The following is a 20544-nucleotide window of genomic DNA, read 5'->3' as shown; positions in this document are numbered from 1 at the left end:
TGCTATGTGGTACGATAAACAAAATGTCTTTTTCCCGATGGATTTGCCTCGAGATAAGGAAAACAAGTGTTTCCCGATTTTTTTCGTGGATCCCTTTCGATGTTACGCCATTGGGGTTTAACAAGGCGTTGATAATACTGCGTGCCTCTGTCATTAGATCACTGGAGGTGTCTGCAATTACGATGAAGGGTTACCGCGGACCTACTTACCGATCTCTTATGATGACACGGTTATTACTGTAATCTTGTGCTATTAGTCATGAGTGCTTGTTAAATGCTCTGGGTGGTCTCTGATTATGGTATTTCTTTCAGACACTCTTTCCAATGAATTCTACCTTTATCTTAGGCACCTTACACTTTATAGGCCACATAATCGCTTGATCGACGCTAATCGCGCATTGCAATGGCAACAGGTAGTAGCGGAATAGCTAATAGTAGGAAATACAGACGTAAACTCCCTTATTTTTAACGTACGATCTTGTGCAACTAAATTGATTGATGGTATGTGGCTAAGACAGGAAATATCCACAAATTATTTACGTTATAGTGCAATAAATATTTATTTATATTATTTTGTTGGGACTGCAATAACGTTTTATTTGAGGACACGCATGAAAACAACTTTTAAAGTTGAAAGGGCAACATGTATTTTGCAACATCTAGCACAAATAACAAAGAAATATTGCACCAACAGACCCTGAACCTCTAAAACATTGTCTGCTCCTTTATTACATTTATTACAAAAAACTATAAAAATCCTAGAAAAGTAGGACTTTCACACTGTGGGTTTGGAAAAATTAATAATTACAATTATAATAATCAAAATAAATAAATTCTTAAAATCAAAATTAACAATTGGCGAACACTGCAATTTTGACAATTCTACGTAAATTATTTTCTTTATTCCAAAATCAAGCCTGACACAAACATTATTTCAAATTAAAAAATAATTCAATATAGAATTTGAGAATGCATATTTTTCAAAAATTAAAAGTTCAAAAACTGCTAAAGGAACTTTAAAGCTGAGAAACTAACAAAAAACTAAAAAATGTTGAGACTGAAATTATGAAGAACTAAGCAACTGAAAAACTGAAAAACTGAAAAAAACATAGAACTAGAAAAGAGAAACATTAATAAAGTGAAACATTAAATTATGAATAAAAAACTAAGAGACTGAAAAGCTAAAAAACTTAAAAACTAATACAAAAAAATTAAGAAACGGGAAGATTATAATCCTGTAGATCTAAGTGACCTATGAAACCGCAAAGTAAGAAAAAAGGCAATGAGATTCCGCGCTGAAAATGAGAAAAAATATTTTTCAAAAAAAGTGTAATAATAATCTGCTTTATCTTAACATATCTATTTATTCCTAACAGACGCAACCTTTATATTTTATTTTCTGAACATGTTATTTGACATTACGCAATACTGCGATTTATTAAAAAATCAACACGAAAAAGTATTACCGTACCGGCTAATTATCTTAATTATTAACAAACAGTGAGCCGTTAAACAAACCTGGCGCCAAAATTCACCGCTGTTGGAGGTTCTCTTTCCGCTAATGAAAATAAGTGAAAAAAACAAAAAAAGTAAATTTTGCAAGGATACAAACACATTTGACTTGATTTGAAAATTCGACGAACGCCACTGCGGTGTGGGTCGGACCTCCCGATATAAATAACAGTAATAAATGGTGCAACATTCCTATATACGAGCGCATCAGAGGGTAGTTATCGAGTGTTAAGTATATCTGTTCCCTTCCGCATTAACTCGTTGATTTATCTCGACGCCGGCCGGCGAAAGCCTAGCTCACGAAAAAATAGACTCGAACAATTCGATTTGTAACTAGTGGAGCGTGACCAAGTGGTTCCTTGTCTTCATGGATGGGATATCTGTCGCTGTTAATATCCCGATTTGAGCCTGCTTGCGAGATATACGACGTACTAAAATAGGATTTCAACGCGAGATTGTCTTACATCCAGTCTTTGTCAACCGCTTGGCCAAATTTACGACTGCCAATGGATTTGGACAAGTGTGACAAGATGCAGATATTTACCCTAGTTCGGGTCACATTACTGCAATTGTGCAAACTTTTGGGTTTTAGGTCTTAGAACCTGTAGTTTACATGAGAAAAAACTTTTTGCCAGTAAGCGGGCCGACAAAAAATGAAAGAAGTCCAGCAGACCGTACGTGTTTACACAGACCACTTAACTGCCTTGGAGTGTCTATTTGTTTTAACGAACTGCTCCTAATGGCCGCGTCTAGCATTTTCACCGTGATCCACTCCGAATTTATCGATTCAAATTTTATTCTATCTGGTAAAATTAACGAAGCATGTGCGGTGTCCCGATAACTCAATATGAATATTGATGGCGCAAATTGGCCACATTTACATTTAGCGGTTTTCGGCAGCGTTTAGAAAGTCGATTGATGCAATACAACAAACAAATGGACCTTTTGGCGTCGTATGTGTGTAATTTAACACTTCCTACGACGAAACCCACCTGAGAAATTGCCCGGAACGGTGGCGACTTATCAGATAGACGACAAGCCGAGAATTACCATTCCGGGATAAGAAACTGGAGCTGTAGAACATTGCCGCGAATAAATCCCAACTCCTTGAGAATTTAATTTCACAAAATGAAGAGCGAGCCAGCTTCCGACATGCTAAACAGAAAATTGCTCTCTCGAGCCGTGGAAGCGAGCCAAGATTAGATTCGTTTAGCCCTATTGCGGAGGGTTTTTGCGGCAATTGGCGCTGACTTTCATTCGAAATTATTTACAGTTCTGGTTATTATGCGTTCAATGAAACGGCCAGATGTTATCGGAACAGTAGATTAGTTTTATTTGGAAGCTGGCATTGCGAATTATGCGAGCTTTCGTGATTTCTCTTGGAACAAAACGCAAGAGTCGCTTTTAATTGAATAGCGAAGTTATCGTGGAATGAGATCGGAATGCTCGTACGTACGTCCTGGCGTTAGGCGGCTCAAAGATGATGCCTCAACGTCCACACAAGTTGCGAGGAGGGCATGTTGACACTCAAGTGGCGCCGCCACGGACGTGGGAACTTACTTTACAACCCGACAACTATCTTCCTATGTTTATAGCTGAAAGGGATATTTATATCTCGTAAAACATAGGTGAAAACATTAAGTTGCTTTCGGCTAATACGCCACAATTAAAACAAAGCAACGAATTAATAAGATACGAGGAGTAAATCATTACCGCAGTCTTTATTCAAGGTTCAAGTGCGTATCGACACTCCGATCTAAATAAAATAATTTGTGGTGAATGTTATGATTTATTAACTGTCGACGTGATTAATTATAATCCTGACATAATTAAATTTTAATCCACGAATAGAATAAATTAGTTTAATTAGATGCTCGTTAATTATCACGCGAAATATACCGGCGTGGGCAACGACAAATTCCACGCACGCCACTGCTTCCGTATTCTTTTTTCCTGTAAAAATTAACTGATAACGGCCACAAACAAACAAAAGCTCCATCTTTCACACAATACGTAGTGACACACATTCACAAGATGTGTCATTGGTTGATAAGAGACTTGGATGGCATAAAAAATCCAGCGGAATGCAGAATAATGCCAGTTTTTTATTACATTTTCTTTTAATCGCGATATAAATACGACGCCTCTCACTTGCGAGCTTTCGAAAGCTCGACGGGTATTTAATAAATGATGGCGCCACTGGATTCCGTACAAACAACATGTAATATATACTTATGTGACGGTGTAAGCACGCGCTTTTTTCTTTCTTTAATTATTATTATTTGCTAACATTGAATGGGTACTGGTGGATACTTCTCCACGGTTAATTACCAAAGCCTTTTTTTCAAGTTTAATATTCATGACGCGACTTCACACAATATTCATTTTACGTACCGAACACGTATCACTGTTTCTAATTAGCAAATATCTAATTATTGCCAATGGATTGCCGTTTTATGACGCAAAGCATGAAATAAATCTATTGACGCAATTGCCGCAAATTAAAATCATTTTTGTGTTGAATTAAGACATCGACACTTTTACAAATGAATTATTGCGTTATTGTATGTCTTCATTTTATGCAGTTGTTGGGTGGCTTACAATCTTGCAAACTCGTAGGTGGAATGACCAACAAATTTAGCAATTTATTGTGCCTCAAGAAATGCATGAATACTTGCGTCTTGGTCTCGGAATACGGAATTCCCTCACCTGTTATCTCTTTAATCTAATAATAATTGTCTAGGCTTTAGATAAACTCAAAAATGTGTCATTGAGATACGTATTTTGATTTCAGATTCAGTAACTTATTAGCCATTATTGTCAAAAGTTTTCAATTAGTACTTTAATCACACTGTGATTAAATTTATTGTTCTGCTGTAAGTAGTAAATCTAATCACAATTTCAACAGAGCGCAACAACGAGGTTGTTGATTATATTTTCCTGCGACTACACACACATACGTACTGTAGAGTCACCTAAACTTTTATCACTGGTAAATTCCACAAAAGGCAAACAAAAATAATCTTTGGCTACCTTTTACGATTGAAATAAGATAAACAGTAAAATAATTAATCAAATAATCAGTTTCAAGGATCCATCATCACGTAAGAAAATAAACGCCTCTTGAAGCACTTTTTTCTAACTTGATGTTATCACCCATCAATCTCAAAACAACATGAATACACCGCCAAACACTGATTACAACTAATCGCAAATATTTTTATTAACTGTCTGAATAACATCTCAACTCGTCCAAAAATAAAATCACAAATCGAGATTTTTTAAGTTGGAACTGGACAATTGGAAGTGCGCAAAAGCTCAAGTGTTGGACTTTAGATAAATTCGTAACCCAAATATTTGATGTAATATGTGTCAAATAAAATTAATTTATGACTGAAGAATATTTCTCAATTGCCGTCAAGGTGGAATTTGGAGTCCAATTAAAAATTTGTGACGAACTCCACGTTACATCTCTATCGAATATCATCGCCTTGGGCGCGACCCCCCACAGTCGGCATCAATCTTTTGTTCTTCCACGCTTAGTGATATCTAAACGCTCAATTATGGGTAAAACGGCAATAATCGTTTGGAAAAAAATTGAGAGGTTCCGAAACTTTCTCTTTCTCTGTGTGGATTCTAACAGGTTGAACAAAGACGTCAATTTCGTTGCGTAATTGGGACCACAGAAAGAAACCGCTTGATGTCAGACCAATTAACTTTTACCCTCAGCAGACAGTCTTTAACGATTTATGACGTTTTATAGGGTGGTTTTCGACAATTACCCTCTTTAGGAAACGTTTATGTTTTTAATGATGTGGCTCATAGCCCACGGTATAATTTGACAAGACGGAGATTTATCGACGTCTAAAGCCACCATTATTAAAGATTTTTATAGAGTTGTAAAATCCTGAATGTAGCACAAATTAAGTAAATTTACAATATAAATTTTAAGTTTATTACTTGGTAATTTACAGCAGGTAGCTCACAATTACAGGGGGGAGTAGGTAAATTCTTGAAACAACAAATAAGCAATGAGAAAAATACGAAACCGGTAGGATAATTACGGTAAGTTCGTTAAGTTCCGTTAAGTGTGTATACACCCGCTTTCACAGAAATGTAAGCAAACATTTGTACTGCATATTCCTGCATTGTTAAGACTTTTCCGACGGCTTGTATTTAATCGGAGATTTTCTCCTCAAGATTTGAAAACCGAAAGAGACAACGTGACGACCGTGACTAAACAAGGGAAATTTTCAACTTTGATGCAACGTAAAGCCCACATTTTACTACAAAACAACCGTAAATACTATTGTAATCCTCCACAAACAACACCTAAATCAACCACAGTACGCATCTCCGTCACGAAATTTTTATTTACACCTCGTGTGTGACATTGTAAATGAGATACACTTAAATTTTTATAGGCCATTAACTGCAGACCGGCATATTTAATAAACACTGCACCCAGCCGGCGCAGTCCAAATCGCTCAGTCCAAAGCAGTAACAAGCTTGGTCCAGAAAAGAAAATTCAGAGCTCGTTTTTCTTTTAATCTCATAAATTGCCAAATCTAAATAAAATAAAATGATGGAACTTCGACCAATTTGATTTGTGTGTGAGTTGCATCTCAAAAATATATACAGTAGTACCTCTCAACAACGGACAGGTGTCCGTTGTAGAGAGGTGTCCGCCAATGGAAGGTGGAAATTTTAATATAGGTTTTGCTACGTTCCTATAAAAATGTCCGTTGTGAAGAGGTGTCTTTTGCAAAGACAGTCGGTGGGTTTGCTCATGTTATGTAACATTGGCAAACTCAGATTTTAGCAAGTCGTGATTGTAAACAAACAAAAAATTTGGGATCCGCAAACAATTTTACACCCAGACACAAAGATGACTTATTTCTGTTTGCTTTACATAATAATTAATGAACATGAGGTCACGAAGAGACACTGTGTTACAAGAAGTCCGCCAACTCATAATAATAAATGTTTCATTGTCAACAACTACCGATGACCACGTCATTTCATTGTATGCAGCTTTAAGCTACAATGATTTATGTTTATATCTGTCTATTCACTATCACACAGCTATATCTTTTTAAAAGTCATTAGCTGCCAACTCCAGCTTTTTGTCGCCCGCCTTTTGGAAAATAATAAAAAGTCTTTGAACAATTTTGGACAAACAGCATTGATTGACACGTTCTAAAACTGTATTAGTGCGATAATAATAAATAAGCACTTAATACTTCGATAAACGAGATTGATGCATGTCACAGTCGGTAATAAATAAATCAGCATCAAGATGTGACTCCAGGACCGCAAATCTCGACAAATATCTTCAAGTGTATTTCTACTAGATCTTCAATTAGATTATGTAAGAAATTTCTCCACATGAAATCCGGGGTGAATAGTTGAGTGTCGTTCAGTAATTTACCATCACAAAGATGATTTAAAGCGTAAACGTGCCTACGAGAAATGCCCCCCTAGAGGCCCGTTTTGTTTAAAATGTCCAACCCGACTTGAAAATCCATTACATAATCTATCATAAAATACGGAATATACGCTGGTCTCAAAAGTGTGTAGCATCAAATTTTGAAAAATGACCTCCTACTAACAACTTTCACGTTGCCTATCGATTATTTCAAATGTTTATAGGCCTCCTGAAACCGAAATTTAAGAACGAGCTCAAATTAAGCCGAACACACGCATAAAAGCCATTTGTTTAAGTTTAAGATAATAAAACGTTATAACAGCTTTATTACAAACTGTACCCCCGAAGAAGCCGTGCAATAAAACGGTTTATGGTGCCACACGAAAATTTGGAGATACATAATTAATTTGTACTTTGGTACGACATCAACTGAGGATTACTCCTGTTGATAAAATCTGACTCGTACATGCCGTGATTGTTTGTCCCAACTACGCCACTGTTACTGTTTCAACACGAGCGCTAGTTTTAACAATCCCGTGTTAATTAAATTGTCAACAGAAATAAAGCTAACAGTTTTCTGAACAGTCACTTGAAGCTGAAGTGGGAACATGTTAATCACATTTAATTACTTGGACAAAATAATAAACACGAAACTTCCGTGATAAGTCCGGCGGAAAGTTTAATGCCAGGACAATGGCTTGTGAAAGGTGGGCAATTGGCCCACTGGGGTTGCTCTAATTCTTCACGGCTCAATTGAAACGGAGGCCGACACCCGTTCAGATTAAGAACAAACAGTACAAAAGATTTGCCCCGAGTTAATCTGTGGAGCACGCATCTGCCGGGGATTTGAATACGTGGTAATTTATCGGCACACGTGCCCGATAAACACCGACATCCTTTTCAAAAAGTGTCTTCAAATGGTCCGTGATAAAGGCAAAAGCCACCTAAACTGGCCACGGTGTTAGCCATTGGCTACGAGGAAGCGAAGCCAACAAAGGCGAAAGTTTCACGGTCGGCCGAGCGGATGATTCGAAATGTAATTTTATGCATTCGCTTGCTGCAGTATTCGTGAGGTTGTGGGTTTGGGGAAATGAGACTCTGGCGCTATTTTAAATTATGTATTTGTTGTAAATGCGTAATAATTATGTATAATGATTTGGAATGTAATATTAAGGACACTGCCTCTACATGGCACAGATCTTATAACAATATGAGGCTGTAATAGCAAATAACAACGGATAACACATAATATATAAAAAATTCTATGTTACATATCATTTTATCGAAGCCTCGTTCATTATTTGGTATTTTCGCGATTAGATTGCCCAACGGTCCATTAAAACATGGGATAGCGTAATTCAGGCACCGGGTAAATGAGATAAAACCTTGAGTGAAATGTGGGTGCCGCGACACTTATTCAAAAAAATAAATAATAATGTACAAAAGTTATATAAGTCTGAGTTAAATAAGACCCCATAGGGGTTAAAATAAGACTGTACACTCACATTCATAGTCAAAGACTCGATTAATAATTTACATACAAACTTTACAAGACACGTTCAAATTAATACACAAAGCAAAATAAAAAATAAATTACAATATACAACTTACGGCTAAAACCGGGTTTCATATAGTATTTATGAACATGGGTGTACAATGCACAAGCATACAACACACTTGTACAAAGCGAGCGTCCGTTGGCAAATTAGACGGAAGCCTTGTACAGTTTCACATACTTCATAGATACTATAAAATACTGACACTTTACTGGATTATCGACGCAGTCAATGGCTCTTGTTCCATTCATGCTTACACACGTCCACTATTTCCGAAGTTATACTGTGGCCTCGGAGTTTCACGAGTTTCATTTTCCCGCAAAAGTCCGACAAGAAAGAACTATCACAGTCATCGTCCGGCAGAAAGTCGGTTGACATTTTATTATTGCAAGTCATCTGGCAAATATGTCTGTCCCTTTTCAACCCCTGACAGTACTTTTTTAAACGACACCTGTTTAGAAAATCACCGCGCCGGTTAAACTGAATCTCCTTCTCCTTATTCTTGTGGATTGTGGAGTAGCGGACGTAGACATTGGGGTCCAAGTGCGAAACCAGCTCCTGAAACTTGCAGGAATCTAACGTTGGCGGATTCCTCTGCAATTTTTGATTTAGTGACCCGATTTTTAACCACTCGCTCAAACTCACCTTCGCAATAAGTCGGTTATAGTTGCGGTTCCAACAAATAAATTTCCCGCTCTTTATGTGATACAACAATATGGAATGCTCGACTGTCACTTTGTACAAATATTCTAGAAATTAACTCAGTCAAGTTTCGTTAGGACCGGAGTTTTTTTAAACGTACCACGATCACCCGGAAAATCCTCTTTTTCTTTCGCCACCACCTTGTTGGCCTCTATCCGAAGATACCCCTTGGTGAATGGTGAAAAAATCTTTGTTTTTCTCACACCGACGTTACATGGGTTCGGTTCGGAGGTGACTGGCTGACATAAAATCTGTAATAGAAAACACAGCTCTTGCACTTTTTTGCATAATTTCAATAATTAGGTACTTGGTTTTGAGCCGGAAACACGTCAAGCGACTTAATTTCAGGACATAAATTACATTTTATTATCAATTGTTTGCAAGTATTGACGTTTGAATAGAGTTTTTTCAAAACGGTCTTTCTGCTAAGTGGCTATAAAAGTTTCAGGAATTCTAAAGCTTCGCCAAGACTAAGTAACTGTAACGGCCTGAAAAATTCTAAAACACAATTTTTGTTTTTCAGATTGTGTCTGGGATGCACGCACTTGAATCGGTGAGTATCAGTATTATAAAAAAAAGCAAAAGTTTATACTATCAGCATACGTAACTAACTACTATATGCATAAATTAACTTAATTAGTACCTACGACACGAAGTTATCGATTAATTAGTAATTGATGTTGTTAATAATTAATTAAATAACAGCCCAAATTGAGGTTGTCTACAACCGTTAATTAATGAACATTGAGTAAAAAACGGGGAGTACTCACCATAACGCAAAGAAGTACCAATATCAAATAGTGCGGTTTATGATGTTTCCTGAAATAAGTGAAAAAATTAGAGTGAGTCAAAACAAAATACGTTTGAAATATAACATGACAACAAACATTTTCCATTCACGACACAAACGCAATAATTGTGATGTAATAGTCAGGTACAAACACAATACAATTATTATTTTATAGCGCATAAAGATGAAGAATTTCAGCAATGCAGTTCTGAGTAGAACGAAATGAAGAAAAGACGTCATGCGAACCATAAATAAGCAAAAATCGATAATTGTTTCGGTCAATTACTTGTTAGTAAATAATTTACCGGGCCAGTTCCATGCCCCAAACTTTCAGGCTAGAGCACGTGCCACCACTGAAACGCTACTAGTTTATCCATACTTTAAATATCAAGTGGGACAATGTGGCATGTTTGACGACGCCAATGCGAAAAAAATGCGGCTGGCGTCCCGACATTTAGCGCCGGATTTCAACCAAACGCCAGCTAATTGCACACTTGTTACAAGTAGTGATTCCGACATTGTGGTCGTCTAGTCTGATCGCGCAAAAAATAATTCAATTCAGATACACATTGCAACGTCGCTAAAACAAACACAGCGTGTGCCAAAATCGCACTTAACGGCCAGTTTATCCACTTGCTTATGTGTCGAAGATGGGAATTTGCATAGGCGCCACTAATGAAGAATCTGTTTTCATGTGAGGACAAGTCTATGATTGTCAATCACGAAACAAGCGGCGATAATATGGCGCCCCCGCCACTATACTAGGTCTGGACGGGTTAATAGCTCGCTCACGTTATCAATCATCAGCAATGACAGCGAGTTAAAACGACTCTTCCTGCTTGTACTACTCAAGTGTCAGCAGTGTCAACACTGAAATCACACTCACTTTTGGGCCGAAAGCTCTCAAGGCCCACATTTTTCCCACTAGGACAAAAACCCTTCTAACAAGTTTGCAATCAAGTATTCAAAATTCAAAATACCAACTTTGGGTCATTTAACCAGGCGTTGAATCATTAGTTAGTCATACCTCAAAACAAAGTTACTTCCGTAATTTAAATTAACCATTGGAAGTCGTTGCGGTTGAAACGAAATAGTGTTTTCCATTGAAACCCAATCTCATTGTATTAATTTCATTCGCATAAACAAAAAAGTAGGTGATCATAATATTATTTGTTTACTACTTGTTGGTCGGCGAGTAATTTACTCGCTGTCACCTTTCGGTTTTTATGCAGCAAAGCAAGGAAACACCTCCATAAAAACACCACTTGGGACGAGTTTTATTGATGAAATCGTACTAAAAATGATGAAGGAAGCAAGTGCGCTAACAAAAGTAAATTGTTTAATGATTAAAACGAAATGGTAGTAATTAGCACCTGCCATAAGATCGTTAGCGTTTTGAGCGTTCAATCCGTGCACGTCTTCATTCCTCGCAGAAAAACATTAAAAACTAGTTAACACCACCACGTTCCCAAAAAAAATCATCGTGTGTGGTGGTGAGTTGAAGCGGTAACTTGTAATTTCACATGTGCAATTTAACAAAACGTGTCGCAATTTCACCTTTAATCGCTTTTAAATAACAACTCTCGCGGCCAGAATAGAGTTATCAATAATTTCGAGAGCGCTGAAAAAAGTAAAAGCAAAGACGTCGGAATATTCATGCCGATAAGATCGCTAATTAATACCATCAAATTTAGACATTACATCTTGCGTGTCGCGGCTGGAATATTGCTTAATAATATGCAAATACGGTTTTTCTGAATTCGGAATAAAATGTTGCTGTAATAAATAAATATGGTAAATGTGTTGAAAATCGAGAATGTGTACACAGCATGACGGTTTAGTTAGTAAGAGTCGTTCGACATAAAGCACCACTTAATAAAATAATCTTCGCATATAGCCCGCGGCACGACAATCATCCTCACTTTTTAACGCGCTCTACACGCGATAATACACATGAAAATTATGTAACACGCACATGCACCTTGGCGCCGCTACTGAAGCCTCTACGACGGATTTACAACGACCTGTTTACCTAACCCCGTTCCCGAAGCTCCGGGAAAGCTTGGAAAAAGCATGGGAATGTTTTCCAAGTTTTGGTGGAAAGTCGTAAATTATCTAATGAAAGGGCGCAAACTGTCTAATAACACAGAGCTGGTCAATCAGATTGGGTGGCCATTGCCGGCTGCTCCATTCAGCAGGCAGCTGACGCTGGCAAACGTCCACTAATCCTTTTAGCACCGCAAACGGCCTTTCAAAGCGCCCTATTATCACCATTGACCACGTAAGAGGATTGTTGCGATATCTCCGAATGCAGCTCTGTTAGCTCGTCAAATATTTGGAGGAATTTTTCACATTGCCTAACCGGGGGGTAAATAACGTCACGAACGCTCTGATAAGGTGTTTCTCAAGTGCCAGTCCTATTACACGTGTCGTTTGCTGCAATTAGACGTGGATTTGGTCGATGTTATCGAACACCTAGCACATGTTCTCACGTAATGCGTTCTTGTGAACGACTCAATATGGAAATTTGGGAAAGTCAGCTACACCCATCATGACGGCGGGTCAATTACAAGATAGTGGTAAATGCGGCTTCACCCTTGTATATTTTCCCAAATTGTGAGTTAATTGGGCCCCATAATCGTATCAGATGCAGCTTATCTCAGACACGGGCCGGTTAATTCACTCACTTTGAGACACTTTAAACGGTAAATGGATTGGAATAAAAACAAAAATTCGGAATTTATTGCTCCATAGTCAAATTAAAATCCATTTAACAGTAGCAGAAAGATCGCTCGAGGAGGAACAACTACTCCCACATCTCCCGTATCCCGATAGCAACTGCCGGCTACATTTTATGTCAACACCGTATGACAAGATATAGTGCAAAATTATTTAAATTAAATTGCTTAGATTAGAATAGCAAAGCGACAAAAGGTTGCTCAAAATTAATTCAACTATTAATTATCTTTACGACTATTCTTCTCCAAAACTAGTTTCACTTCGGCGAAAAAATCCAAGAAAGTTGACGCTAAATATTAAACTTGACCCACATAAAAATATACAGTGGAGTCCAGTTATAACGCGCTATTTTTCAAGCACCAAAATTCCATAAGCTCAATGTATTTTTTACCGGTTATAGTGACACAATTTTCCGTTTGTAACGAACTTTTCACCGAATTATGTGGAATATGTCGGGGATGATAATAAGAAAGCAGCAAGAAAAGTGTTAAACGTGTGTTTTTAAACATAATTACAGTGCGAATTTGATAGTTGTGCAAATATTTTATGATAGTAGAGCTCAAAGGAAGTCAAAATAAATCAACTTTTCAGATACAGTGCAACCTCGACTTCAATACCAAAAAACCCAATATTAACTAAATTTGCGTCTTTTTTTTCAAAGTTTACATAGCTAATATTAATCTTCGCCAAAAAAAATCGGTGCAAAATTTTTACATTTTTATATTTTTTATGAATAACTTCTTTTTTTGTGGCTATTTTTGCTAATTCTAACTCAATGTAATTAATTTTGAAGAACTAATCTGAGACTAACCAGACTGATTGGTTTGTACAGCAAATTTTTAATATTTCAAAGTCCAAAAAAATTTATTTATATTTTTATTTATTTTATTAATAATTCTTGATGAGTGAAATTCATTTATGTATCAAATAATAATTAGATTACTAATATAATTAATCAGTCACAGTACATATCAAAAAATAAAGTATTATTCTTTTAAAAATTAGTTAATTGACAATTTGCAAATTTCACAACTGACAGTTTTGATATTTATTGACGCAGAATTCAGTTGAACAGAGCGGTACAAATTTTTACCAATTTCACAGTTAACTAGATGACAATCATTTAAAAACACATTTTTTTTTAATCTTGAAAAATATTTTAAATTTAAATATCGATACATAAAAAAATACATAGTATTCCATTTGAAAAAAATTAGTTATTCAATTTTTTGCTTTTTGACACACTCTGTACATTATCTGCGAGGTTTACCTAAAAGTCGACTATTTTCTAAAACAACAAGGTATTCTAAGTTTCGCTGTTGCAAATTAATCGGAAAATATTCATAAGCGATTTGCAGTGATTTTTCAAATGTTGGTCTTTTTTTAACAAAAAGTTGAATAATTCCGAAACAAAAAACCCTTAATAGTTTATACAAAGTTTCATTATTTTTATAGGTAGAATCAAATTATTTAAAAATATATAGGTGTTCCATTTAAAAAAATGTAAATAAGTCGGTCTATCAGATAATGGAAACGGTATGGCAATATTTCAAATAGCAAAAAAGCTATGGACCGATTACACACCCCTGGGCTATGCTATATTACTGATTCCCAAAATATTCATGTTTTTTTTTACAATAGGTACTTATTTATTTTCGTCTTATTTCATGTATAGAGTAAAAATAATTGCCAAAAAAAAGAGTTTTTCTAATAACAAACTGTCGAAGTTCGTTATAACCAGACCCCACTGTATCAGGCTTTTAATAATTTTGTCCTAATCTGACGGAACCGTGAAACGTTGCAGTTTGTTTGATGTTTACGCTTGGTGGCAATGTAACATTTTCGGTGTAAATAAATCAAGCACAATTCGGTGTAAATTGGTCTTAATTCGAAAGATTTTATCAGGTGTTTCTAGCCATGTCCCACTTACATTTTAATCGGAAGAGTCGTCGCGAATTAGAAAATCATTTTCGTGGTCTGAAATTACCAAAAAAGCGTGATTAATTCGAAAGCGACTTTAATAGCGGTAGTAATTCGCTCAGCTGCATTGAAATGCATCGCAACCACCGGCCGCATAAATATTTATAGCATGACACTGTTTTAATTCCATAATATTTCAAACACGCGATTTGATTAGTCCCGTAAATCGTACTAATGAGCGTCTGACAGCTCCAAAAAGCTGTAAAAAGCGTGTAATTGAGATAAGCCGCTCTCCTCACTTATTAACACCGAAAACGACATTAAAACTCGCATGATTCACGATTGTGCTACGATTCTAGGTATTTTACACACTGGCGCCAGACGCGGCAAAAAATCATGTCCTATTCACATCCACCAAGTGGGACGAATCCTTCGGACACGACGCTCGAAATGATGATTTATTTTTGTTTCGATTTTGCAAGTTGCTGCCTACACTCGAGTAAATTGGATGCGAGCTTTGAATGCTATTTATTCTTATCTCGCGAAATGCTTACAGTCGAGATCTGTATCTTTTATCTATGCAAATTGAACGTTCAAAGCGGAATTACCACTCAACTTAAAAGGAGCACAATCCTTCAATATCATCATTCCAAGCGCTGCAATTTGTCCGGAAACGGCATAAATCACCGCCGTCGGCCAATTAAATTAAGTCTGGCCCACATGGTCATTGCGAATTCGATGTCATCTCGTGTTAAATGATATTTGATTGAACAATAGGACGTGGGCTTGAGGTCTGCCTTAACAACCAGGAGCGGTCATGTTTGTACTTGAGCATCTGATTTATTCATATTTATGAAAACTACAAATACGATCTTGTTGGCATTCCTGCTCAAATATTTGCCCCTGCGGGGGGCGCAATTTTGCGGGTCAAGGCGAGTAACCTCCACTTGTAGTGATGTGTTATGATTATTACGCACACCATTAATATCAATTAACATAAATAGATTAGTGGCGATCTATCACCGGATTAATCCAACGTGGACTAAAAATGACGTCAGGCGAACCCGGCACTGTTCGAAATTAATAAAACCCAGCGTGATCGTTAACGATTATCTTAACAAACAACAAATTCGATATGGCATGTTTATTCGTTATAAAAAATAAATTATATCGTCCCAGTCTTAACAAATTGATACGTCAGTGGCCGAATCCGAGGCGATTTTTCTTTGATTTGTGGGCCAAAAGCACGTAATGGTTTAGCCAGGAGCTTTCGGCCATCACTTAAACAGCCGTCAGCTTTACTCTTCATTTGAATACATTATAACGCATTTTCAGTAGTTAATACGATAACGACAGTAATTTATGGTCACCACTTATCACTAAACACAGTTGGACAAATGCGCGACAAATTACACACCCAATTGAATTGAGACATACAAATATTCGACGGAAATTGGGCCAAAGATGATTTACGAGCGAGAAAATAGGCCGACTAAAAATCTAGTGCACCTATCTGATAATCGAAGATTGCGTCTTTCTCCAGCTAGTAATTTTATCGAAAAATCTGTGCATAAAAAGAACATTACCGACGTTGTAAATCCGGGCTTTGAGACGAATTGGCTGCGTAATCGCCCGATAGCGACTGGCATTGGTGCAAGGGTGTACCTTAATTAAGTATTTAAATGAATGCGCGAGTTAAGTGAATAAGAGAAAGATTCTCGTTATACACCTGGAAGACAAATGGTGCAATGGGCGTAATACGCAAATTAACTTGTTCATTACTGACCTCGAATGAGAAAAAGCAAAATGAATATTAAAGATCAAGCGCGTTCGACACTTGCGTTAAAGCAGTTCCTAGTTATTGTTGTTTACATGCCTTTTTCAAATTCTTCTTCAAATAGTGAAAGATAACGTAATCCCTATTCCGGGCGTGTGTTACTACCAATTAGAAACTGTTTAATTTTGCTGAAATAATTATTATTTTTAGAAATTACCTGTTGCGTGTTTGGTCTACATCCACGAGATAATTTATAGCGTTTTTTAAAGTACGGAGTTAGGCATTAAATCAGTGATTATTTTAATTGCGTCATGCTTGTGTGACAAGGTCGCGACTTTACCAAAAATGCCAGCGATTTTTCGTCTTTCTTTGTGTCTTAATTATGCAGTGTCAGGTCGTTTTGAATCCGCCATTAACTAATGTACGGTATAAATTTCCCGATCCATAAAATACATCAAAGGACAATAAAACTAGAAATTTTAGGCAGCTCTGTTGAATGAAGCTTTTAACTTTCGTATTTTATTCGGAGAGTGCGCCGTAAATTTTGTTAATATACACCTTGGAACGGTCTCAAATGAGCCAAACACGGAGAAATTAATAAACACAACTGAATTTTACTGTCCTTGTCGGGGATAAGGATCGTTATTTGTCGCTTGGTTAGCGTTGGTAATTTACAGGAACTGCGTTATTTTTCGTGTCAATTATTATAGGCATGTTCGGGGTCGAAATTCGGCCCAATTCTTTGAAGTGGCCGCGCGGGCAAAGGCCCTTTTGCGCGGCACGTATTGCATTTTGATTAGGACATTAATTGTTTTATTAGCGCGAGCGTGACCGGATTTTATTAGATTTCTCACGAAGAATCATGCCAACAATGCGATTTTTCCCGCGATTGGCCGTTAAGAAGCGGCCATGTTTGGACAATGAAAAATCGCGATTGTTTTTAATAAAATGCGTGTCGGGGCCGGTATTTCTCTGCGCGATGGAAACAATGAGAGTTTCAGTTTTATGTGTTGCAGACTGGGGTATAATTGCATGTGTAAGTCGTAGGAATCTGATTGTTTATCGACACATTCTTCATAAAGCAAGCGTTACCAGGCGACGGTTTGTGTTCAGGTCGACAACACCATCATCCACGCACTCCCGTTTTACTACTGCTGCTGCTGGTGGAAATTAGTTGGGACAAGGGTCGACAGGCTTTAATAAATAAAATTGGGCGCTAGCCACCCTGAGTGGCGCTCATCAGCGAACTGGCAGCATTTTCGGTCGTAAAGATGCCAAAAAGTAAAAACTATGGTAATTCCATTAGGCTCAGGTCCGGCGTGCGTGGGGTACCGATTATGCAGTTCCCACGACGATAAATTATTTTTATTTGTTTATGGTAAGAGCTTTTATTCCTGAAATGCTACATACCAAACGGTACACACACGGAAAATTAACAGTAGGTGGATTAAAAAATTAAGCACTCCGAGGCGACGGCAATATTTCAAGCTCAAACTGTCCTCAACATTATAGTTTCGCGTCTTTCTGTTCCAATAACTTAATTTTTTTCTAAGTACTGAGATATCATACTTTTTTAATAATAAATAAATAATAAATCTATAGCACTGTTGTTCCTAGCCCGTCTATGTTTTAAGAGCAATGAAATTTAAAAAAAAAATAAAAGGTAATTACCAGTAGAGTCTTAATTTTAAAATAGTAAAAAAAAGTATAATACAAAAATTCTATCGTAACTATACCGGATGCTCGCAACTTGCCATTGGTATGTGATACAAAAATGCTTAGATATAAAGGTAAAAAAAGTAGAAAAAATTAAACGTTTTCCTATGAAATAATTCAAAATGTTGGCACATTTACAAATTGTGATTTTGTGATTAATTTTATTTTTTTTAATTCAAAAAACTGTTAAAGTCTGATAATAAATAAAAACATTGAAAAATAATGAAATTAAAAATATAACAAACCAAGTTTGGAATTCCAAATTTTTTTAAATATGACTTTCGGAATTTTTTCAAGATTTTCCTGCTGTGTTGGAGCGCCGATTTTTGAGCACTCTGTATAAAAAATAATTTCAAACTTCTACCAATTTATACACCACATTTTTTTTTTATTAAGAATTAAATTTTCTTCAGTAATTCGAGCTCAAACTATCCCAAACAATTATAAAAATTGTAATACTAGTTTGGCGCATTTCTGTTCCAATAATAATTAAAACCTAGTTTTATGAATTGTTGTGACAAAAATAAAGAAATAATTAGAAAAAACTTCTATGATAATGAACACTTAGCTCAAATAATTGTCCTTACATTTTTCTCCAGACACTTAGATACCATAACATTATTTAATTAAAAATTACTAGCAAACAATAATTTCTAACCGAAACATGCAGTTTCTAATATTATGAATTTTGTAACAGCTTGTAGAACGGATGAGGAAAACTTTCTATCGAAATGAGTGTTTCTAGGCAAAAATACTGACCAAATACGTACAAAAAACTCCTAAACGACTTTTCAAATTCACTCTCAAAATAGTTATGATTAATTTAAATAAAAATTACAAATTCAAAAAAATTTCCTTACTTTCCGCTGTTTACAAAAAATTGCATACCTACTGAAATGATTGCTTTAACGGCCGTTTCAGCACCCTAACGAGTGCTCTTTAATAGCGTTGTTATAGACTCAAAAAAATATTTTACTACTTGGATACCTCCACGTTCAGTTTTCTAACTGGTTATCTCACGTTTCAAACAAAAAACTATAATATACATTTTTCAATAATTTCTCATTAGAATTTTTAGAAATCAATGTTTAATTTTTCAGATCACGGTCTTCAATAAATAAAATTTAAAAGGCAATAATATGTAGGTATTCTGTTTCCGGCTTTTGAAATGATATTAGACGAACTTTTCTAAAGTGATTTCACAAACTGATAGCGATTACCGCTCGATGAACAATAAATTTCGCGTATGAAAATAGTTATATCTATTTCAAAATCCTCTTGAAAGCAGGCAATAAACGTAACTTCATGGAATTTTGATAAAAATAAAAAAATTGTATCTAATCTATAAAACAAAAATAAAAACAATGGAAGCAATTAGAGCCGCACCGAATCAAAATGCGGATGTACAGTGTGAGTCATTTATTTAAGGTGATTCTGTGCATTCTTGCGATAAGTGAGGTTTTAAAAAACATGGTGCGCTCCAAATTGAAAACAACCAGTCTGTCAATTTGTTGATAAAAGCGCGCAATAAAATCCCAATGATAAGCAGTGCTCCAGCGTGGATTTTTCATTGATGATCTTTGAAATGCGATCGATCAACAAGAGGAAAAAATTTCACGCTCAATTTAGCCAAGTCAAAAGTCAGATAAGCACAATAGTCGCCCGAAATAAAAGCGTGCACCTATTGTGAGTAAATCCCGCAGCGAAAATAGATGATTGACGTCCGAGGTCCGAATTTGCGGCAAATGCGCGTACTCACTTATACACATTAGGGTGCATCCAGTAGGTCAGAGGCGAGTGGTGCCGCGTTGAGCATCACCCAAGCACATCCTAAAATCACTTTAAGTCCTGAACTTCGGCAACTTGGTCGCCGCACTGCACTAGTCCAGGATTAGCCACGAAAGCTCGAGCGCACGAGTCACTGCGAGAGCACCAGACGGGCGTCGGGACGTCCAGAGGCCGCATCGGATCTGAGGTGGGCGCACATGGAGAGCGGATAAGCGACTATTCGCTCGGCTTTAACAATCACTGCTTACCGCTTAGACTCTGATAACACAATGGGTCGCGACTACCATTCCTCCCCACTCACTGCCCGTCCTACTCTACTACCCCATCTCTCAGCGGTTGCGCAAAAGTCTCCAAATTATCTTTTCTAAGTTGATTTCGAAGATGAGATAGCCGCATTTGTGATTAAACACAATCGGGATGAGGTCTATAACCTTATCGCACCGGACAAGTTGAGGCATTTTCGTTTTTTGACGCAAAACGCCGCGGCCAACGATCGCCTGCTCTTCGAGTTGGAATCGGTTCAGATTCAGCTAATCTCATAGCGATTGTACGCGCTAAGCGGTTAAACTGCTATCGCTTATTTTTAGCACTCGTTTGGAAATTCACATGAGCAAATA

The 20544-nt window shown here is 36.7% G+C and overlaps 2 protein-coding genes across 6 annotated transcripts in view; one reads left to right on the top strand and one right to left on the bottom strand.

Annotated features, from left to right (window-relative positions):
• LOC103312165 (odorant receptor 4) overlaps positions 1-20544 on the top strand; it is a 47414-nt gene that overhangs the window by 17246 nt on the left and 9624 nt on the right. For all 3 annotated transcript variants that reach the window (XR_010333694.1, XR_010333693.1, XR_001575913.2), the window contains exon 2: positions 9721-9750. The gene's annotated coding sequence lies outside the window, so the exon portion shown is untranslated. The remainder of the gene's footprint in view (positions 1-9720; positions 9751-20544) is intronic.
• The window catches only part of FGF-8 (fibroblast growth factor 8), a 29976-nt gene continuing 17475 nt past the window's right edge, over positions 8044-20544 (bottom strand). For 2 of the 3 annotated variants that reach the window (XM_015984126.2, XM_064356003.1), the window contains exons 2-5: positions 9968-10016; positions 9298-9448; positions 9141-9244; positions 8044-9089 (exon numbers count right to left, since the gene is read on the bottom strand). In XM_015984126.2, the coding sequence (XP_015839612.1) occupies positions 8724-9089; positions 9141-9244; positions 9298-9448; positions 9968-10016 (670 nt within the window). In that variant the 3' untranslated portion in view covers positions 8044-8723. Of the gene's footprint in view, positions 9090-9140; positions 9245-9297; positions 9449-9967; positions 10017-19898; positions 20184-20544 lie in introns of those variants that run through there. The other variant, NM_001170682.1, reaches the window with a different exon arrangement.

Source organism: Tribolium castaneum, chromosome 4 (genome assembly GCF_031307605.1).
Source record: "Tribolium castaneum strain GA2 chromosome 4, icTriCast1.1, whole genome shotgun sequence".
Lineage (NCBI taxonomy): Eukaryota > Metazoa > Arthropoda > Insecta > Coleoptera > Tenebrionidae > Tribolium > Tribolium castaneum.
This window is presented reverse-complemented; position numbering and strand designations above follow the sequence as displayed.